At 41.6% G+C, this 23,833-nt stretch overlaps 1 protein-coding gene across 1 annotated transcript in view; it reads left to right on the top strand.

The window, feature by feature from the left end:
• The window catches only part of RPS6KA2 (ribosomal protein S6 kinase A2), a 331,815-nt gene extending 326,365 nt beyond the window's left edge, over nucleotides 1-5,450 (top strand). Inside the window, exons 19-22 of the mRNA XM_067294741.1 lie at nucleotides 770-846; nucleotides 3,527-3,644; nucleotides 4,810-4,947; nucleotides 5,325-5,450. Coding sequence (XP_067150842.1) covers nucleotides 770-846; nucleotides 3,527-3,644; nucleotides 4,810-4,947; nucleotides 5,325-5,450 — 459 coding nt within the window. The remainder of the gene's footprint in view (nucleotides 1-769; nucleotides 847-3,526; nucleotides 3,645-4,809; nucleotides 4,948-5,324) is intronic.
• The last annotated feature ends 18,383 nt before the right edge of the window (nucleotides 5,451-23,833 follow it).

The following is a 23,833-nucleotide window of genomic DNA, read 5'->3' on the forward strand; positions in this document are numbered from 1 at the left end:
GCATAAATGAAATCCAGTTTATACCTTTACTGCTCCAACTCTCTATCTTGTACCAATATTGAGCAGATCTCTGACAGATCTCTACTGAGTACCATACAGTTTGTTTTCCGCACAGGGAAAAGTGATCACGTTCTCGCCAGTATCTATTAAGCCCAATGTAAATGGGACCACTTTTCTTAATACAGAAGTAAAACACAGAGTAAGCCTTTCAGTTTTCCTTTCAGTTGTCATACATCTTCACTAGTCTGACATTAGATACGAGTTAGTGAGCATCCATGTGCTATATCAGATCCAAATAAAGTCCAGACATGTTTATCATTGTCACTCAGGCCTACATTTGTTGCATCCCTGGTGTATTTAGTAACCTCTGCTTTAGGAGATTATGTTTGAAATTATTAATTAGCTTATTTTAAGGGATATATTTTTAAAAAATGAAGTAAGCAGAGGAGGTTAGTTTGCTATGTTGTATTGGGTGGTCAGAGAGAGTCCTGGGGCCTCCAACAAACTGCATTCATCTCTGTCACTGCAGAGGTCACAGTTATGCTGGGCTTGCACACTAACTAGCTATCTCCCGTCCAGGTTTGACCTCATTCCCACACTGTTACCAAACATTTGACTCCTGAAAGAGCCATCTGTTCAATCCAGATACAAGGGTGAGCTCTGAAAATGTCAGCAGATCACAACCACGAATCGGTGCTTCTGGAAGCCCAGAAGCTAAACATTCAGGAATGTGGATTAACCTATTTTTCCCTTGTTTTCCTTCACATAGGTCCTTAAACGCCAAGGTTATGATGCAGCTTGTGACATCTGGAGCTTAGGAATCCTTTTATATACCATGTTGGCAGGGTAAGTGAAGAAGTTTTCCTAGAGCAGCAGTCTCCAGTGGGCATACTTCAACACTGCTTAAGGCCAGAAGGGAGTCATAGATATAGACATTGACCTGTCTGACCACCTTTGAGAAATGTGCTCAGTTGTGTGAGGCAAGAAAATAGATGCCAAGATCTAGAGTTAGGGTAGGTTTTTCAAAAATACTTAAGTGTCTTTGACACTTTACAAGTAGCTTAGGTCCTTAACAGCCTTTGTCCTGTAAGTTTTCACAGAGACTCAGATTCCTAAAAGGTTCAGCCACTTAAGCAGTATGAAAGTTTTACGCTACGAGAGTAATGTAGAAGCCACATATTAAGAGCCCAAATATGTTCATCTTCTCCATAAGAGAAGATGTATTCATTTCTGTCACTACATGTATGTATTCTCTTCAGCTTCATTCTTCTTCTGTTCTTGTTATTGAGGTACCTGAACACCTTTAAAAGCTAAAAAAAAATCCAAACAATGTTTTCAGATGCTATTTGAAAAATATGCTGCAGAGAGGGCAGAAAGTAAATAGACAGACCAGCATGAACAGTGACAGGCAGCAGGAATTTTGGGGGGCTTACCAGAAAAAGAAAAACCTTCCAGTGTATTGGCTAACGCTAAATATTGGCACAAAAAGGCTCAAAGAAAGAGAGATTGAAATAAGCAGAGAAGGATAAGAATAAGATGCTGGGGTGAATGGGAAACGCAGTGTGCAAACCCAATCCGGAATTATCAGGTCCCTGAAAACATTGAATTTCGCTTATCTTGCTGGCTGCAGAGTATGGTATGTGCACATTTGTTGTAACTAAGTGCAGCTTGAAACTTTTCAGTGACCCCTCACAGCTCTTAAATCTACTTCAAGATCACTGAGCCATGAAAAGAAGCTTGGATTCTTTCCTAGATTTATACAGAAAACAAACAGTTAGATCCTACCTTTCTGTTACTTTTGTCTCTTGCCTCATGGATTATAGAAAAAGTGTCAGGAGTTTCTATCCCATCTGTTTTGTTCCTGAGTACAAGTGTGTTCAGCATTAGCTGAAATACAGTGTGACTCTCCAGAACAGTCTCCCTGTCTGTCATGATCTCTGAAAAACTTGTTTCTGCTTGGCTAATGCCATGGATTTGCAGTGATATATAATCAGAATCAGTAAAATAAAAACAACACATTACCCACAATCAGATCATCTGACTGATTGTAATAATAAAATTTTTTGTTTTAAAATGTGATTCTAAAAAGAAACCCAAATATATTTGAATTTGAAATACAAACTGTACAACTTAGTGGATATTAAGTTTGCCAACAGGTGCTATAACTTGTACCTCACTTTTTTCTTCACTTAGAAGAGAAAATAAGAGTAATGCAAACAGGTGATAGGTGCTTGCTTTTTAATTGCCATCATTGCGTTTAGGGATGTCGTTGTTCTTCCTTTTGAGAGCAGGAGGGCAGTTGGTGTGGTGAGCAGCGAGGTCTCAAGATAGTCTCAAGAGTCCTGATGCTTTAATGAGGACACGGTGCAATAATTTAGGCAGAAGGATACCTAATCCAAACTAACAATAATCTCTTGGAACAAGAAGACAGTGTTTGTAGTAGGAACTGACTACTGTATTGCCTGCATCCAGTGCTTTATTCTCTTTCCATCACCACTATGAGCCAAGAGCGCTCCTATGCCAGGGACTAGAGCAGCAGTCTGGGATGCTGTTAATGCAGGTATGGACAGACTCCAGAATTTTAGCCAGTGCTTAACTCTCTGTACATCCCTTTTGACAGTTATGGACTGGAATAATATTCTTTCTCTCTCTTTGGGCTGAACTTCTGTGAAATCTAAACATTTTTGAAAACTAGAAAATATTATTGGTGTGAGGAATCTAGCAGGTTATTACAAACCAGGTGGGTGAGAAGCTATGGCCCAATCAAGAGGGCTGTTTAGCAATATGAAACCAAACAAATTTTTGGAAGAGAAAAGACAGATGGAAGGAAAAGTCTAAAATCTAAAATACCCCGTTCTCCTAAACCTACACAGCTGTTCAAGATTGCAGAGTAAAATATTGCCTGGTAAATTTTAGTCAATTGCAAAACCTCATCACTTGTCACTTTTTGAAGGAAAACAGTGTGCCCAGTGTATATGACCCACTGTAATTTTGTAAAGCTGGATACGTGTAACTAGTACTTACTGACTGGCTAGATCAGAAGATAACCTATTGCAGATCATTTGTTTAGCCCAGCAGAATTGCACATTATGATTAATAAAGGACTGCAAAATAGATTGTAAATGTAAATGTTTTTCCTTTTCACTGTCTCAGATATGAGTTTTTCTCCTTTATTATTTTTATCCTTTGTTATCGCTATCAAGGTTCTTTCACTGACAATAAAACCTAGTCAAAAGGATTAAAGAAGAAGTAAAAACCTCTGTATTTTTAACAAGAATATGCCATTCCTTAAAAATGAGGAAGGAACAGGAAAAAAAAAAAAAAGGATGGAGCATTCTTTTCCTGTGCAGAACACTTTAATATGAGGAATCATTGCACTGTATAGTTTGAATGAAAATGAAGTAGCCATTTTTGTGGTCTGTTCTAGAACCAAATTCCTGTTGTTGTGTGTGGTAGTTAGCATTAGATCCTAGAAATTATACACCTGCAAACTACAGTATATTTTTCTGTTGTTTTTTTTAAATAGGTTCACTCCTTTTGCAAATGGACCAGATGACACCCCAGAAGAGATTCTGGCCAGGATTGGCAGTGGCAAATATGCACTTACAGGGGGAAACTGGGATTCAGTATCTGATACTGCAAAGGTCAGCAGACATTTCTCAGATGTTTTTCTTGTTCTCTTAAATGGGCTGGCAGTCTGGTAAACTCAAGAGATAGTCAGAAGCATTATTTCTCAGTGCCTTATGAAATAAGAACTTGCTTGTTTATGTTTAAACTGCTCTGCATGAAATATTGCATTAGGAATTTTGGTAGTTTATTCATTAAACTAAGGCATAATATAGCACCATTAATTATGAATATTTTTAATATTAAAATAGTGCAGAACTTTTTGATTCAACTCAACTTTTAAAATAAGTGTAGGTTAATCAGTGCCTTAAACACATGATCTGTTCTGAATCATCTTTTTCATGATGAAAAGATTAACCTCAAGGTTAATCACAAGCAGCAAATTCATAAACTAGCACTTTTAACTCCTCTACTGTCCACAGTTCAGACTGCCTGTCTATGACAAAGCCTGGAAACCCCAAGAGCTGGGATTTGGTGGGTGCTGAGACTTTTGGGCTTCAAGCTGCGCAGGTAGATGGGCAGGAGGCTTCCAATGATGGGCGAATTTCCAATTGTCTGGTATTAATCAAAAACTTTGACAGGATTTATACATTCCCACAAGAGATTTCGGTTTTAACAACTGGTAGTTTCCGATGGAAGAACATTGACATATTCCCTCACAAAACTTTAGAGAGGTGCAGTAACTTATTCATCTTGCTACCAACACATGTGAGTCTCATTATCAGACAGTGAGATTTTTATCAAATGTCCAGTTTTGAAATTAAGATGTTCAGATGTGGTAGAACTGATCTTATTGAATTTTAGCCACCTATATGTTAGATTTCTGTTTTAGGCTTGTCTTGTAAGCATGCTCTGGAGTCAGTGAAGAGATGTCTCCAGATGGCATCCTCTCTAGCTGGAATTATTCACCCCTACAAAGTCACCAATAATTGTTAACACTCACTCAATATGCTGAATACTATTCCAAATTATCTTTTGACTGGACTGTCAGTTGAGAATTGAACATTACACTTGAAAATTTTGAAAATTGGATTTTACACTAAAAAGTATAAAGTGTATCTAAAAGCATCCCCCTCTCCATTGACATGCTGGTGATGGCACTGCCCTGGGGAAGATCTTAGTAAAACCTGGACTGATATTAATTACTTTTCCCTTTTACTGTTTTCTTCCTTTTAAACACAGGATATTGTGTCTAAGATGCTTCATGTAGACCCTCATCAGCGCCTCACAGCAGTCCAAGTATTAAGACATCCATGGATAGTGAACAGGGAGTATCTGTCTCAAAATCAACTCAGCAGACAGGATGTTCACCTGGTGAAGGTATATCCTACACTCCTGAATCTTCTTTTCTTGGAGAAAGAGCTGTGATTTGTGTAAATATCCTGGAAAGAGAGAGAGGACTTGGAAATATTATTTGCCACAGAAGCCAAATTTAATAGGGCACTGTATTAACAGTAAAGCTTTTTGACCCATCATCTGCTCAACTTTCAGCTGCATTGTAGTAAACTGGTGGGACTCCATGCATGCAGCACTACCCACCGCTCTGAATCAGAGACACTCAGCTGTTGGCCAGCCTATATATTGTTATCATTTGATGAAAATTGTCCATTCACCCAGGGGATTGAATAGGAAAAGGGAGGGGAAAAGCATCAAAGAACTGAGCTTTAGCCCAGCATTTTCTCTTTTTTATTTCACAGGGTGCAATGGCAGCCACTTACTTTGCTTTAAACCGAACACCTCAGGCACCAAGGCTAGAGCCTGTATTGTCCTCCAATTTGGCTCAGCGGAGGGGCATGAAAAGACTTACCTCAACCAGGTTGTAGCAGTACCCTCAAAATGCCTCTTTGAAAACCCACAGTTTATTATTTGAGAGGTTCATCTTCACTTGGTTAGTAGAACTATTTTGGACAACTTGCACATGAAATCACCAGAACAAGCAGAAGCCCAGCATAAGGCAAAGTTCTCCTTTTCTCTATCATTTCTTTTACATTCCAGACAGGATCCTGAGTTTAACAGCTTCTCAAAGATGTGCCAATTTTGCCAGTAGCTCTATTTCCTTACTGAGAGAAAGCCAAATAAAGTAGGTGCGTTCCATCCTTTCCACCCAGGAAAATACTATTTTTGAGTTCTTAAGATGTTCCATGAGAACATAATTTTCATTTTGTTTCTCAAGAAAAGCACTTTTTGCTATGAAGAATGCAGTTGGGTTTGAATGTTCAGCTGCTCCAGCAGGTGATATGAAGAAGTGGCTCATGCCAGTCACCTAAACATCTACTGATCTGCTGCAAATGGATCTCCCCCCAGGAAGAGCAAAGGCTGCGAAGACACTTATATAATATCTTACTTGAAATAAGTGCTATCTAACATGAAGGAGGGAGAGTTGTCAGTGGTGAAATACCTTCTGATTCCAAGAAATCTTTTGCACTTTGCAACTGCCCTCTGTGGAACAGAGTCAACAGCACTCTAGGAGCATGTGCCATGAGCCCTGACTTATGCAGATGTTGGGCCTTCTGAGAGCAGAAAATCTCTGAGAAACATGGTCCTCTGAGGAGATTACTGGGACTTATGAGACTGTGGGAAAGCATTCACTCAAAACGGTATGAGTAGGAGCCTATGGATTGGGGGAGGAAAGGTATCTGATCTTGGCAACATCCTGGTAGCACGCAGGAGGTCTAGAAAAGCTAGATGAGAGAGCTGGGAAGCTAAACAGCCAAGGAGGGGCTTGGGTGAGTCTAAGGACAGCAGGCAAAAAGACCCATGGCAGTGTAGTAGGGAGCATCACTGAAGGGAACTAACATGCACAAGCTTAGGGGCCAAACTGGGATTCCTTTTAAAAGTGACAGAAAGTCCTTCTCGTGTGGTTTATACTGTAGAGTGTCCATGGGTTGCTGGGCTGAAGAGGGCCAGGTGGATTAGCGCAGCTGTCCTCCCATGCCGCCCACTGCATCCGCTCAGGATCTGCTCTGGCTGCCCAAAGCTGCTATCCTGAAGTAACCAAGGCCATGGTGGGTCATCACTCCCTGCCCTTTCCTGGCTGCTCACCTGAGTCCTCCTCGGTCACATAACACTCAGCATCACTTCCTGGCTCTTCTGCTCTAACAGAGCTAAATACCCTGTATTATGTGTGTGCAAAGAGTACGCACTTCTGAAGAGCCCAGCTAACTGTGTTACAAGCTTTGATATTACTAAATTAGAAGAAACAGGAGGATACCATGTTTATATACATACGTATACATGTGTATGTGTGTGACAAAAGTTCTATACCCCAACATCTGTATTGTTTCAGGTATAGGGAAAGAAAACTTCATTAAAAAAATCTGAGCAAAATGGATCTTTTCTCATTCTCTGATTTCAGAGAAAGTGAGCAAGGTTTGTGATGCTGGATGTGAAATATTTTTTTATTCTTTTTCTTAACCATCTTGACTTGTGGTGGTCCCAAGCTGATCAGGATTCTTTTTAGTGCTTTTGTTAATTTTTGTTTTCCAAGTGAATTTTGTCACCTCGAATGCTTTGTGGGAGCAGCTAATGTGCTGTTGGCTTTTTTCTGTTGTGAAGGGAAAAAGAAAAATGTGAACATGGAACTTCATATGCTTGGAGATTTTGATTTTTCTTGCTGGGCAGTTTGTGCATCTTGGTGCTGAACTGGACTCACCGGGTCATTGCCTCAGAGTGTCCAAGAGAACAAGGAGTTGGCATTTGCTATAGCAATATGCTTCCTAAAACTATTTATGTTCTCATATTGATCTGAACTTTATGCTTCTTTGCATTAGTCTATTTTTAAATTTAAATTTATTCTTAATAATTTAAACCAATATTTAATGTTCAGGTTTATGTGCTGTGCACACAGGAATGCTGCAAAGCAGCACTCCTTGAAGCCTTTCTCTTTTTTGAGAATAAACAATGCTGTGAAAATTCACACAATGAATAAATTGGCTTGAATTGATTTGTGCAAACATGCACAGGTGTTTGTCCATGTTTCTATACACAGCAGCCCTTATTCTCTACTCTGGCTAAGCTGTGCTCAGTATGAGCTTTTTGCTGCCTTTACACTTTTCCTCTTGTTAGACGTTAATTGAAGTCTTACATATTTCTGCTATCAACACACACTGAGAGGCTAGTCCAGAGGCGTGAGATCCTGGGTGATGCAGAAATGCGCTGGCTAGGTCTCTTCTCCCTGGATTTCTATCTTGGAGGAAGGCAAGATAGGCACAAAGATGCTAAGGTCAATCTGGAGGGCGGGCTGGATTTTCTGAGGTCCCAATTGATTTGTGCTATTTCAAAAAGATGTATTTTTAATGGTCAGTGTAATTGTATTGTATATGGGTAGAAAGAGTGTTGTAAATAATACGTACAGTTTTTGTCTCTCCCTAAGATTTCCCAGTTGTCTTTCATTGCTTAAGTTTGCTTTCTCTTCATAGCAAATGGAAACAGCAAATTTATCGAAGTTTGATCCCCTGTTGATATACTTGGTCTTAATTTTTTGAACATTTTTTTAAATCTTAATATTGTCATAGGCCAAGCTTGCAGGATGCCACTCTTCCAGAAGTTTAATGGTTTGAATCTGTTCCTGAGTTTGCACTTTCTAACCCACCAGCTGTTAACCATACAGAGATTGGGCCAACTGCAGAATGTTATATGTTGATGCTCATTAATTATTTTACTTTATAAACATATAAATGAGATACAATGGTTTTCGCTTATTAAGATTTTCTTGCCGGTGCATCCAGATGTATGCACGTGTCTGTATATGTAAATGCATATACAAACATGTGCTCTCCCAGCTTGTCCAAATGAGAATACGTGGGCAGTCAGTGCTTGGAGTGATGCTTCAAAGGAGTTTTGTCTGTGGTATTCTTGGAAATCTGTACCTGAAAATGGCAATCGTTATGCGGGATGTGGGTGGGCCTGCACCCAGCAAGCAGCTGTGACCGTGGAGGAAGTTATCACTTCCACCCTTGCCCGTACCCCTGCTGCGCATCCCTGCACTGCTCCTGGCAGGTCACCCCCCACAGCCTTGCCACTGGATGTGCTCCTGGGAGGTTGTCCTGACCTGTTTCAGTCAAGATGAACCCAATTAAACCATTTCCACAGTCAGTCTTGCTGATCCGGCTCCCTTGGACTGAAATACAAGAGCCTCCATCAGCAAATCCAAGGGACAGTCGCTCCTGGCAGCAGGGGAGGAATAAGCATTTTGCACTAATTATTTCAGACTGATAGCAACCACCACTTCCCCCAGCACAGCTGGATCCCGAAGATGCATGTCTCTGGCCTAATTACTGCTACAGCTACTTTTATACCAGCAGCTCCTTTCCAGACTCCTTGCTAAAGTATAGCTCAGCAATATTCTCAGCATTTATTCTTTCTAGGAGAAAACTTAATTGAAAAAGGCTTAGCCTCTCTCTATATATACATAAATATTTTTAATCTTTACGGACTTTTACTAGGTGTTATGTTCTAACTCCTGTAAGTCTGAAAATCACTTTGAATTATATAATACCATCTTGCTGGCAATTAGTCTGCAAAGTGACCTAGTGCCTTAGGCTATTAAAAAAAATAATATAGTTAAATTTCTGAAGCATCGAAGTGTGCAAAGCAGTGACAGTCCAAGGAGTACTAAAGTGTGTCTGTCACAGATGCAGTCAGCTTATCTGGAGAGCCACTCCGAGAGCTGTCACTCAGCTCAGTAGAGTGGAGCCAGCCCAGCTGTGACAAGGCATCTCCCCACACTTTGCAGAGCTGGGCCTAGGGCTTTGCAGAAGCAGAACGGCCCTGATGCGGTGAGAAGAGGTGCACCGTTCCTGCACAGCACCGCAGCTTGTGCGTATGGCAAAGGTGCGGGAGACAGTGCTCGCAGGCAGAGCTGACCACCACCCCAATCCCTCATGGTTTTGTACCTGTTTAAAATCTGCCTCATTTTTTTAAAGCAAGTTATAACCGCAGATAGAGGTTAGAAGGCTTGACTTCTGCATCAAAACAAAAGTGGCCCTCACAGACACTTTGCAAGGAATCTCTACATCTGGAGAGCGGGGGGAAATAGATTCTAATTTGCTTCTCCAGAAATTCAGCTAGAGCAGCTCCCTGAGGATTCCCCTGGATCCTGGGAACAAGCCAGGTGCAGAGAGCTGGCCGAAGTGGCATGTGTATATGGACTGTGTGTCCCTGGGCTTCGCCTAACCCTAGCTGATGTAATACTGGCACTCTTTTCAGCCAGACTTATGACTGAACAGCTTCTAGACTGAGTTTGGAAGGCATAATAAATCTGTTGGCTGAGCGGGTGGATCAGACTCTTACAAATCAGCATGGAAACATTTTAGGGACAGGCCATCCTGGTTTTGCCTACTTACTTCAGTGCTCTCTCTAACAATTTGTACCAGGCTCTGGTACATCTGGATAGATGGACTTGAGTCCAGTGTGGCCATTGTTGTGTATCTATGATATATGTCAGGGCTTGGGTCACTACCTAAACCACTCCAGCCCCCAATTTTAAGTACCACAAAGGTTTCTTATGCCTCTGATCCATGGACAGCGAAAGGAGGCATATGCCAGTGCTGATACTAAAAAAGGCCATCAGTTTCTCTTGACCTTAGCTGCTCGTTTGTGCCCTTACACTTCCCTTATCCGTCCTGGGGCAACGTAAAAGCTTGTGCATCACAAGTGGCTGGGGACAGCAGAAGGCAACACTGTCTTTTTTGGCAGCAGCGCTGACTTAAACACTGGTGTGGCTACAATTTTGGCATCATCTGTTTTCCTCTGCCATTTCTGATGTAGCTTGGAGTCACGGCAATGCGTGATTTGATTTTTGTACAGAAGCAGGTTGCAAATGCCAGGTTTTGCACACAGAGGTGGAAGGCAAGTCCAGGTTTCTGAAAATTTGCTGCAAGCTCATATAAACTCCCAGGAACCAGAAGGTGTCGGGTTGCAGATGACATGCCAAGGAGAAATAATGGTGATTGATTGTGCATGTTTTTGCCACCATTGAGTTTATAAAGAAGATAGGAAAAACCCTGGGTTTGTTTTACAGCGAAAATTCCTGTGTTTGTGGAGTGCTACAACTTTCTAGCGCCCTAATAGCACTAAGGCAGGCAAATCATAGAAGATAAAGCAAGTTATCACAACAGGAAAGCAGATAGCTTTCGCAGCAAAATGATTTTCATCCAGGTTTTTGAAGCTGTATTTTAAGGTGTGTGTAGCGAAAATGCCAAAGCAAATAGTTGGAAGCAAAGTTCTCTTGTTGAACATCTGCAGAGTGCTCCTTTAAATAAGAGCCAAGTGAGCTCCAGGGTCACATGTCTGAATCCTAAAAGACAGAAAAGCAGCAAAACTGGGCAAACCAGCTCAGATACTCCTTAGATTTAAAAAAAGCCTAAAATACTTTTAATAAGGTGCTTTTATATAGATCATAACAAAGAAAAATGTGCAAGCCCACTTTTTCTCTTTTTGAAGTATACATCAAAATCCTACTGGAACTATGTCTTCTTTCCTCCTAGCTGACTGCTCTCCTAAAACTCTGTGTTGCCCTGAGACATTGCAGCTCACCGGCTTCTGGTGCCCCAGTCACTGTGTGCCCAGCCCCACAGTGCATAGCCCAGCTCCCCCACTCCACGTCTGCCCACAACAGGCATCAGTAATGATTACACATCCTCTCATATTCTGGAAGTTAGAAAAAAATACTTTGAGTGTTTAAACTCAGAAAATAAAGTGAAGTTAAAATTAAGGTTCTCACTGTGTACATAACTAAAGTTCCTAGTATTTAGGTGAAGAGTGCGTAGAAGCTTGTACCAGACAAGAATGTTATAGAGCAAATAAAGTCACGTTAGTTCTTAAAGCCAAATTTTAGCCAACTAGGAAAATCTATTCACAAGTTTTGTAAGCCCAGACCTTGCATTTCCATGTGCAAGTAAGTGACAGCACATGCAGGTCAGCTAGGTAACCAGTCATCTGATCATGCATGTAAATACGGGCTTGCACATGTAAATATTTTGCAGGATGAAGCTGAGAGTCTAAAATTTGAAAATTTTGCCCTTTATATGAGCCTGTACTATATAAACCATGATGTTCTATGTTGAGCTGTACAACCAATAATTCTTACTTAGGTATATGTAGTTACAGATTTAATTTGTGCTCCTTTATGTCTCCTAAGTGGTTCTGATGGCCATAATTTGCTGAAATGTTGTAGCCTGAAAGGCAAGTGAGGAAAACACATGCCCTTTTTGATAAAAGAGAAATTTGAAAGGAGAGGGTGGTAATAAGCATTTTCAAGTGCAGAAAATGAAAAGCAGTTGCTAAAAGATTATTTCTGACTTGTTATTCAGAGCGAAATCTTGCCTCCCTTACTCTTGTTGTGTTAGTACCTTATTCTGTAAGCAGCCCCAGTGAAATTAGGGGAACAGCTCAGAGCAGGGTCCTCTTTCATGTAATGGTGGCGGAGTCTGGCCATTAGGTGATGATATGTGCAAGAGGTTTACTTGGGTAGTATTTAATGAATTGGGCAAAATATGAACCATGATCTAGCACTTTGTTTACAGGCTCCATATTCATGTTTACAAACAATGATTTCTGAGGCTCATGCTTTTTACGTTTCCTGTATGAAATGGGCAGCCGGTGTACAGATATTTATTATGTTTACCAGCGTTTCTGAATAGATTTTTTTTATAGTACATAGGTTTTATGAAGTGTAATATTTTTATAGCAGAATGATGATCTTTGGACTTTCTATATTGTTACATACAACTGTTTGCAAATAAGCTCTCTGCTCCCTTTTTTCTGTGCACTGTAACCAGTGTTGCTGCTGCTACTGTCACTGGCCTCAGCTGCTGCTGCCCCGCTGTCACGTGGGCTGATGGTATTGTGAAACTGTGCAAACTCACCTCAAAGAGCTGTGATTGTGCTGAAGGGCTGGCTGCGAGCTGGGCATCCCAACAGGAGGGGATGGGGAGCGCGGTTGTACCAGGGTAAGAGTTACTGAGGATGGCCCCTGAGGAGAAGCCTCAGTGCTCACCTTTGTCTGTGCTCCGCCACTTTGGCTTGGCATGCCCGTCCTTTCCTTTCGTTATAAAGAAATAAAAAAGAAAAAAAAGGATCCTGCTTGTTTTTGCATAATTCCTTTTCAGTTCCCAGGCATTGGCCATGTTTGAATGCCATGCGTCGGTCATGATAAAACCACACAGTCACCTTTTCAAATTATACCTAAAGCTGTTATCTCTGTGCAGCCTGGATACTCAAACCTCTGATTTGGGAAGCAGCAAATAAGCCTTTAACCCCGATCTTTCAGTCAGCTCACCAGAAGAGTATGGGATTTCATTGCTAGACAAATCAAAGCTTTCACACGAGCTGCCTGCTGCGGATTTCCCTTACCCCTTAGAGATCTTCTAAGATATGGTTCTTCTGAAAATTGTTGGTAGTTGGCAAGCAGCCTGCATAGCTTTTTGTGCTTCCTGAACTTGCTAGTGACCAGAAAAGCAGAATTGCTCTCTCCTGCCTTGAGGGGTTGGTTCTGCTTCCCTGGATTTGCTGCACCAGAGTCTGCACTCCAATACGCTGCACTGCCGCATCCCTGCGCTGCCACATCCCTGCGCTGCTGCCAGCCCCAAAGGCATCGCAGTGGTGAAGAGCTCCCCGCAGGAACGGCATGTGATAGCAGATATGAAAAAACTGCATATGATTCAGGCCCAAGCAAGCGTAACTGAGCAAAATTGGACCTCAGTTATATTACTCACAGGATTTCTGCTCTGACCGTAGCTGGTCTCATGCCTCTGTTCTCCTGCCAGCTGCTCCTGGCCTCCTCCCACTTCCGTCCTTCCTTTCTTCTCTCTGTCCCTAGCAGGAGAGATCCCTCCTGTTCCTTTAGTCCTCATTGTCCCTCATCACTAGGGCACTTTTGTGTCCCTCCCCATCCTTTCCCCAGCCCCAGGGCTTACCAGTCTCATGGATTATTCCTGCCTTCTCTTGCCAAGCTTTTCTCCCAGCTGTCCATCTTACAGTTTTTATAATCTCACCTGGTAGGTACGCCAAGGACTCCTATGTACTTGTTTTTATAGGCTTAGTGGTTAAAAAATGGGGCTTTTGTGGAGAATGCTAATCATGTACAAGAGCATCAAAGTGGGAAGACTGAGGGCAAAAAAAGGCTTCTTCCCTCCTCCCCTTCTAATTCCTCCTTTATCATGACCACAGTCAGTTATAAGCCAAATTGAGCCAGCTTTTGACATATGTAACTCTGAAAAAGACATGGTTACGAAGCACTGTGGCATGCCAGGCTCTGGGCAGGAAGATGCGAGTCCTTCCCTCAAACCTTTCTTCCAGGAAAGGAATAAATGAGATGTTTAGGCACTTTACCTCTTCTGTGGAGTAGCACTCACTAGCACTGATGCTACTCCTAAAAGAGGAGGGCTTTCCTGAATAATCTGGAAGTGCTTGATACAAGACACTGCCCTTTTAGGAGGAAGCCTGCATCAACAACCATCTCTTAGTCACTGCAGTTACTGGTAGGTAACTATGCTTTTCTTCTGGAGGGAGAAGAATGCATATGTTAACAAAAAAATAAAAAAAGACAAACCTCCCCTGCCCCTCCCCTGCCTTGTAATCCTGCTTTTTAGTCAACATTCACTTCGTCCTTATGTCTGCCTCCCACTTCATCCCCCTCCAGTGCACCTTTGGCTGTTTCACCCCCTTTTTGTGTCCCACTTGTCATGTGCCATGAGAATTGTCCTTTAGGCTCAGAAAGTCTTTGTCATATGTCTGAACAGCATCTCGGTTCAAAGGGAGGAGAACAGCTGGCTGAGGGCCTCGGGCATTACAGTGAAGGAAATAATGGGTAATAACAATAACAGCTAATGTCTGAAGATCACAAGAAGCAAAGATTTTGCATTAAAACTGTGGAGGAGAATTGGAGATAAGGATTTTATGCTATGCCCAGCTGTTCAAGTTAACCATGGATTACTCAGCATTGCACTGACCCCCAAAGTTGCCCCGCTCCCACTTTTTGGATGCAAGATGGAAAAAGAGGATCTCTTCAGCTACATGGACTGGAGAGCTATTCACAGTCTTCTCGGTCTTCTTGCTGTTTTCTAAACAACTGAAGTTGGCCTGAGCTCAATTCCATTCTTTGTTGAGGAAATTAGTTTATAAAAAGGCTGGTGATTCATAGTCTGTGGTGAGGCTGTGTGCTGTTTTGGCTTGGCTTACTTCTGTCTAATTAATTCTTCCTGTGCTTCGAGTTCTGCAGTCACTGGTAAAAATAGCTCACATTTTCCCTACTGTGGAAAGCAGACTTGAATTTTAATGACAGTCTCTTTAGTAAAACATGTTAATAAAGGATCAGTGATTTCCAGTGCATTTACCCAGACCTCTCAATTGCTGGGTTATTGTCTGATCTCTACTCCCTATTATAAATTCTATTATAATCAGTTCCTTGCTTTACTTCCCTATTTCAGGCTAGCTGCTTCTCCAACTGGGTAGTCAGTGTGAAGACTGAAAGAAGGATTTTTTTTAGCGTTCAGCTTGGATAAGTGGGTGGATTTCAAACATAGATCTCCGCTAATTGTTATCATCTGCAGTGACCCCACTCAGTGGGACACAGTGGGAAGGCCATCACCTAATGTCAGTAACCATGTCCCCTTGAAGTCAGAATCAATGTATTGAAAAGAACATTGTTGTATTAAACATACAAGACTTCTCCTAGAGGCCTAAATTTGTTTCACCACTTGGAACTAAAATGGTCTAGCTTTTAGGAATGGTAGCTGTTACAATAAAGCCTTACACATAAAGAATAGAAACAGCCTGCGTTTCACTTCAGAAAAGTGACAAAAGTGATTTGTCAGATTTTAAATCGTTTTAAAAGTGTTTATTTTTTGCTCTTTGGACCTCTGTTCTCATTCCAACCCCCCGTCTGCTACCATCTGTTAAAGTCTGAACAGAGCTGCATGTCAGTGACAGGGCTGTGCTCTTTGTATTGGCTCTGCAGACTAATACACATGAGAGAAAACTGCCAAGGACAGAACAATGTGTATTTATAGGTAAGAATAAAGTGGTATATACAGCTGAGATGTATACTTTGACCTGCACAAAATAGTGCACATTCAGCTGAGCAAAGGTGAGGATTATTTATTCTGTGATTCAGGTGCAAATTTGTCATTACTCTCCCAAGCCAAAGAATAACAGGAGCTTTCTGTGAAAGCCCGTGTCAGATATTAGACACACACATGCACACAACTTGCACAGTCCCCAGTTCCAGGAAGTCTCCAAGTAGCCCCATGTTCTTCTACCACCACACAGCCCAGTAGGAAAAATTCTGCGCTGGCATCTGAGCTAGGCTGAATTATATATTAGTATGCCCACCAACTTATGTACAAATCATGGGGGCTACAATACTGGTTATATCAATTCAAGTCAGGAATACCTCCTTTTTTGTCATGCAGTCAGCGGCTAAAAATTGCATCTAAAACATGCTGGGTTGCTCCCTCAGTCACAGAAGTTTTTTTCTAGATTATGCTTAATTTCAAGTGAGATGCCTAACTGGGGAGGATCCACTGCCATTGGCCATGTCCTATGCTTAAATCTTGGTGCTTCATTCTTCTCAAAACTTTCAGCTAATATCATCAACTAGCACTTGACACTCCTAAAAATCGATCTATAAGGATGTAGCAAAACCTCACTGGTGTAATTGGAAGCTTCATCCCTGGCTTCTAAAGAAATCCGGAGGAAAAGATTGAAGGAATATATGTTAAATGTAAGCAAATGTCATCCAAAAAAAGTCACTCAGGCCTTAAGTGCCATTTTTAAAATGCACTGATTAGTATTATTCAGTATATTTAAAGGGAGTCAATTCATGCTGGAGCAGTGAAGTGAGAACGCAGTGAGAAGAGCTCTTGTTTCTCTGCGTTTCTAATAATGGACAAGCCATAAGTACTATCTGAGCAGCAGTATAGCGTAATAGTGGTGGGAAGAATAATTATGAAAGGAAGCAACTTTGATTAAAAGCCTGTCCTCATCAGTGATGAAAGTGTCAATTAGAATTTTTAAAATGCACATCAGATTGAACACAGGGGAAATAGAAGCGGGGTGTGATATTTTAAGCAAATGGCAAGGAAAGTTGAAAATACCAAGGAAAAATCATGGCTGACAGAGCCTAGAACAAATAAAAACTCTTTAAAAGTAGTAGAGACAGTGGAAAAATGAGCATGGTCTATGCCCACTCTTAGGAAGAGATAGTAAGATTATTAATAATGATGCAGAAAAGATTGTTACAATTTTTGCTCTGTATTTTGAAGCAGGGTGATGTATCACATGAAGATAATTAAATCCTTTCCAGTCCATTAGTACCCAAGAAAGGTGTTAAAAATGTTACATCAATAAAGACAGATACATACAATACTAATTAAGTTGTCTATGGAGATTGATTATGTTACTTTTTACTAAACCATGGACTATGGGAAATTCCAGAAGACAGGTGTTAACATTGTGCCACATACAAAAAGAGCAAGTAAAACCACCCTGATACATAAAGGCCAGTTATTCCAATTTCTATCCCAGGTGAAGTAACAGATCACCAGATAAAGGACTCCGCTCACCAAGTGCTAAAGGCTAGGAATATGGTTTTATGCAAAACACGTTTGTCAGATATGCCTGATTTCATTCTCCACTGCCATCACGAGTTTGGTTGATAAAGGTAGCTGCAGAGGTGTAATATGTTTTTGTTTTTCCAAATAATAAAATAGTGTTAACAGAACACATTAAATGGATTAAGAACTGGCTAACTGACAGATCTAAAAAAGCAATTGTCACAGAGGGACCTGGCTGCACTGATGTGTTTCTTAATGAGATTCCAGTGGGATCATCTCAAAGTTTGACACTAATCAAAATTTTCACTGCTGTTTTTTGGGTCACTGCTAACAAAATCTGAATATGCCAGAAAAAAACTGTAAGGTAGCATGTGAGGTAGTGATGCAGGGCAAGCTGTGCGGAAAATGGCCTGTTCAGTCAAACTTCTTTTAATATAGTTGAATGCAATTATAAACCTAGGAACAAAGAGTGCAGGTTACACCTGTGAAATGAGGAAGTGTGTCTGCAGAATAAGTGAGTCTAAAAGAATACCTGGGTTCAGAATAAAAAGGTAACTCCCCTTAAGATACTATGGTAAAAGAGCTACTTTAATCTGTGCTCAATAATTGAGGAAGATGCAGAAAAGCCAGAAAAATGACTTCCATGGCAAGGATTAAAGACACTGATCTTTAGTTCAGCCTGAAGATGACGAGGGTGACTTGATTATTGTCTACAAGAATCTTCATGGGGAGAGAATAATCCCATTTCTGGAGGTGCAGAAAGCCAGAGAGGAGCACAAAAACAGACAAATGTCTGGCTGCAAAAAACGAGACACCTTCAGAATGGAAATAAGGCGCTGATAGTTTTAACGGTGCAGCTGATTACTCATTGCAGCAACCATGAAAGCAAGGGTGGGGTTTGCTGTCCCTCTCTTAGGGCCTTTCAGTAAGACATATCTTTGCAAACAAAAGGTCAGTACAGGAGCAAGGGGATGTCTTCAATAGCCTGCAGTAATGTAAACATCAATTTAAGTGGTATGATTGTCCCTTTTGGCCTTAAATATGATGGCTGTAAATGTATTCAACAGAGTCACCACCCTACCACAAGTAGTTAGCAATGAATGAATATTTTAGGTTTCCAAAAGATTAACATAGATGGATGAGCTCCAAAGATTAACTCTAAGAAGATCATTAGGTCAAACAACTGTAACAATCAACTTCCGCCGGTTAAAGCTGTGTTTTTAATGTGGTTCCTGTGGAGAGCCTTTGCTCTCCTTGACAATGTAGAGTATCCCTTCGCAATTTTGTGGCAACCTTTAACATATCTATAGCGCTAATTTAGAGCATCCTGTTTTACACCATTTGTGCTGTATGTTTAAAACTTGTAGTAAGACTGAGTAGGTGCTGTTCTCATAAAAAGAAAAAGACTTACCTACCTAAAACTAAACTAAGTAGCAGTAGCATTAGTAGTGCATTAATCCTGCGAACCACAAAAGGGCCTAAAGTAAACAGATGTCAAGCATGAATAAAACTTAGCAATACAAAAAGATGAAGATGGCTTTGACCTTGAATAAGCTATCCAATTAGAATTAAGCTGTTTAAAAGACAGCAAAAAATCAGGCCATATACCTCCAGTTCTAAAATTCCCAAGGCCTGGATCCTGCCAAAAGATGATTTGTCAACTCACTGACTTCACACAGGTTTTGCGCATCCGCAGGGTATCCCCAAAAAAGGACAGGCTGCAAGATCCTAGCCACAGTATCCTGTTTTTTTTAAAAAAAAGGGAGAAGGGAAGTAAATAATCAATACCCAATGCAGCTGTTGATAACAGTGCACAGAGACTGTGAAGGAAGCAGCTCCCCCAGGGAAAACAACACCCCCCCCCACATGCATACATATAGAGCTTCAAAAACTGTAAATGTTAGCAATTCTCCCAGGAACTACTCTTGGAAAATACTAAACAACCCAAAATATTAAAGATCCCATCTAGTGAGCGTTGTTCTGCCTCCGTGGCACATGTTGCTGCAGCAGTCCTCCTGAATTAGTGACATGGATAATATTTGTGTTGAGGGCCCGCTCAGCACGCATGGCCACCCCCATCAGGGCACCCCGCTGCGGGGTTACCGTCCCTCTCTTTAGCCCAAAGGGCCTTAAAGAGCCTAAACAGCTGTAACTTGCACTCAGGTCCAGGAGGTGGGGCATGCGGGTTCGACCAACGCCAGCCCGAGGAAGGAAGGAGCTGATTTGGCTCCCTGCACTGATCTTTGCCATCCCTGGCAAGCACCGCAACCACAGGGCTTTCACATGACGTGGAGACGGTGCACACACTGCCTCCTCCTGAGTTTTTTCAAAGAACAGAACAAGCTGCTCTCAGCATTTAGTGAAAACCTGCCTCTGCACAGTCTGCAGGAGGGACACGCTGAGCAGCAGGAGGCACCTAAGTTGCGGAGCGGTGTCACTGCACGGCCGTTCCTCTGCTCCGGATTTTCTGTTGGTTAGTTTTCATGGAGGGTCCTGCTTGGTGTGAAAGGTTTTGTTCCCACCCTGGCAGGGCCAGCTTGTCCCTTCTCCATCCCCACAGTGACGCTGGCCATGCAGAGCCAACTCCAGGTGCCAATGGTCATTAGCTAGGTATGATGTGGCTTTTGGATACAGGCTCGCATATTTAATTTATGAGGATCTCAGTGCAAAAAATCAAGATATGTCTTTCCCGTCCTTGAGAACTGAAGTTGTAGCATCAACCTCCTAATATTAACTTCTATTAGAAAGGTCAATACCCCTACAAAATGCGGCCTCAGGTTTCTGTGGAAGACTCTATTTCAAAGTATCCTGGTGAGGAAAGGACCCCTGTTAGGAGTGCAGAGGCTACTACAACCACCCAGCTCACTTTTGCACACACACAGTTGGGTGCATGCATATGTGTGTCTGTTTTCTTAAAGCTACACACAGTTGAATTGGTCCTTTTTTTCTCCTAGACCTTGTACAAATCTAACTGGCTCCATGTTGATTCATGCGTGGCCTTGTAGAAGTCTACCGGGACCTAGTGTTTATTTCACTTTGATCCCAGCAGCTTTGGACAGGACTTTGGTATGTTTACCCTCACGTTACTCATCATGTATGCTCACAGTTTGTTTTTCCACCTTAGTCAATTGAAATTTCCCCCCCTTTCTTTCAGCTTGTTACAGAAATAGGCCAAAGGTGGTGGCAGGGCCCCTCTCTGGGTGCACATCACTAACGGCAGCACCAAGGGCCTTGGTCTTCCTCTCGTGAGCCAACAGCATCCCGCATGTGCTCTCGCTACCACAGTCTGCCAGCCTGAGACACCTCAGGCCATCGAGCTGAAAATTAACCCCAACTTAAGCAGATTTAACCCCACAGCGCATGCCATAACTAGGCCAAAGTTAGCCCTAGTGTAGTCATGCCTTCCTGGCTCAAGCATGCTGATCTGCACTTTCCTAAATCGAGCCTGCCAGTATTTGTGATTGGGTTTTCCAGCTGTGGCAGTTTGGCTGGCTGGTTGTTGATTGGGGAAAGGCTGGAAGCGGAGAGAAGCACAGATTTTCACTTTCCCCCGTAGAATGGTGTCGTCATCCCCTGCCGCTTCCCTGCCATCCTCCAGCCTCACTTGCGTTAGCTGGCGTGGGGGAGCCAAGGTAGGGGAAGCAGTATAGTTAAATAGTTAAATACTGTAAGTGAATTCATTAGTAGTGAAACATACTGGCAACCTGTATTTTTATTAGGTTCTACAAAATTTGTATTTGTTCAGCTCAATAGTGACCCATGATGCTTGAGGGGAGGATTATATGGCTGAAGTGATCGTCATTAATTAACAGTGTGGCTCAATTTTAACCTCTTCAGTTTCTGCCATCAGTCAGAGCCCTGATTTTCCAGAGCTTTTCCTTATAATCTTTGGGAGATTTTTTTTCTGGCAACACACTTGAGGAAGGTCACAGAAAGCTTGGGAGAAAACCTGTCAGTTGCCTATTCCTTCTCATGTTCTTATGAAACAAGTGTTTCAAGAGGCAATTTGCAAGGCAGTAACAAAAGCTCCTATTGCAAATCATCCACAGGTCACACTGTCCAAATGAATACTGTTCTGTGGTGTTGGTTTTATTAACAAAGAAAAAAAAAAAGATGAAATAAGTATCAGCTCAAACCATCCTCACAACCCTGCTTGAATTGTTCCTGCCACATCATTAATGCTCCTTCCCCAGAAAACTACTCCTACATTTTCTTTATCCCATTGGAATAAAGGCTGAGGCAGGTTTTTCGTAATGAAGAAACTAATTTCTGCTTTGCAGTCCAGTTCAACTCCTGGTAAGAGGTGCAGCATGTCGGGTGATCACGGCCAGTCAGCATGCCCTGCTTCTCCGGAGATGATAATTACAGCGATGAAGTGATTATATGCCATTTAACTGTACAAGAAGATTTTTCCCAAGTGAGTGAAGGAGGAGGATTTTGCAAGGCTGTGTTACAAGAAGAGGTTCTCTTACCCCAGCTGACCTGTATTTAGCAATACAAAGTGCAGAGTGCACCTGCCTGAACAAGCAGGCTTCATCCCTTCCTCCCCCAACACAAGAAAAACATCAACAATTGCTTCAAGGATAACAGCAATGCAATGGCATGGTATCAGAAATAGGGGTTTGGTGATTCTTCTCATATGAACTTGAGAACGTGATTTTTTTTTTTTTTAAATGACCATTTATCGTAGTAGTCAGGAACTGTTTCTTTACTTAAGAAAGGAGAATTTTATAAATTAAAAAGAAATACTGTTATAAATGTCCATTTTTAAACAGTAATCACTATACACTTGTAGCCCAGTGCCTGTATTTAGATCAACAACTGGAAGCTTAAGTAACTGGTAAATAAAGCTGTTAATCAGTTTTTCCCTATATTGTGAAAATGTATTCATTTTAAACAGCCTTAGCAATGTACATTCATATTTAAAAATAGACTCTAAAGTGATCTCCTTTGAAGCATTATTAAATAAGTAAACTGTACTGATGTGCTTGAGCCAGGAAAAAATCCAAGAACACAAATACATTTCAGTCTTCATGACTGTAAAAACTCAGATGATTATAGCCATCACTGCTGTACTTATTCCAGCAGGAAAATGGATTAAATAATTACAGCTGCAATTTTGGCTGCCCGTTTTATCATGTGTGACTGATTTCTGACTCAGAGCAGCCCCATTGCAGAGCAGCCACATCTTCTGACCGCCCCAGGGCCCTGCTGCCTTCAGCCCGCACCACACATAGTTTTTAGGAAAGAAATTATGAGGCAGAAACGTGCCCTGAAGAATAGCTCTACCATAAGCTTAAGCAGGAGAAGATGATGGTCTTCCTTTTTTTTTGCTTTTAACCAAGGTAGGCACCTGAAGGGTGTTTGAAGCCAGCAGTGGCCCTGGGAGCGCAGGGTGTTCCCACCACCCTGAGCCGCTGGCCAAGCCACACTGAGGGCCCTGGGGACAGGAGTGAGGCCGGTGGGATCCTGGGCTGCTCTCTCCGAGCACCGCTTTTCTTATTGTGGATAATACTTCCTGCTTCAGTTCCTACTGCACAGCTTTTACTTGACTGCCCAACTATATTTGCTAATTACTGTAGTTGCTAAGCTGCCAAAGTTCATGTCTCTGCAATACAAATTCTTTTTAAGGTCAGTTTAACTTTTTTTCACTTCTTGACCTTGTCCATTATAATTCCTACATCACAGTGTTCCTTTGGCCATTTTTAAAAGAGGGTTCATCTTTCTGTTGTGGTTTTAAAAATATTACTTCATTGTCTTATTTGCAGGTCCTCAGCTGGAAATACATGTTTTTATTTTGGTGCTTGATCCTACTCCATATCCTACTGAGAGCTGCAGATGATGAACTGCATCTAGCTCCGTTGTATAATAATTCATCCTAATTGATCGTTTTTTACATGGAAACTATTCATCTCATGAAGGATGTATGCCGATCTTTTGTTACACTGTGCCAGTTCCACGTTTAGTGAGAGCTCGGTTACCTGCTGGCTGCTATATGATTCAGCACTGAGACAAGTGTTTTGGAAAATGTTTCTAAAACGAGATATAGCTCCTTCTAAAGTCATTAGTTGTTAGGCATTTACTTCAGTTTTCTTTAGACTAATATAAAATCCGTATTTCTACCAGGATGTCTCTGCACACATCATGCAAACATGACCACATATTTTAAAGAGATTATTCATTAATTATGTAAGGCAGCCTGAGGTGTTCACTCTACTTAAAGTTACTGCTGCATGCTCTACACTGAATAAAACCCCTGAGGCATCATGCTGGTACTGGCATTTAGGGTTAATGGATCTGTAATCAAAGACGCAAAGACAAATGCGGGTGTCACATCAAGCTGTTCTCGCTTGGCTCCATTCATCCTTCTGATGTTAATGGCTGCTTAAATGTCATGGACAATGACTCTAGTCAGTCTTCACATCTACGTAACAGCTGATTTGTGCTGACTTTAATAAAGACATATCTCATTCTAGGTCTCAGAGGACTGTGATGGAGATCCATCTTTTCTTCATATTTTTCCGCAACTTTGGAGCTATCATAGCAGGTAAATAATAACTCCTTAGGTCCCGAAGTCAGTTTCTTGCAGAGCTTATTTAACTGCTGTCATGCAACACTCCAAAATATGTTTTTCTGTAATACCTTTCACT

This window comes from Apteryx mantelli, chromosome 3 (assembly GCF_036417845.1).
Source record: "Apteryx mantelli isolate bAptMan1 chromosome 3, bAptMan1.hap1, whole genome shotgun sequence".
Classification (NCBI taxonomy): domain Eukaryota; kingdom Metazoa; phylum Chordata; class Aves; order Apterygiformes; family Apterygidae; genus Apteryx; species Apteryx mantelli.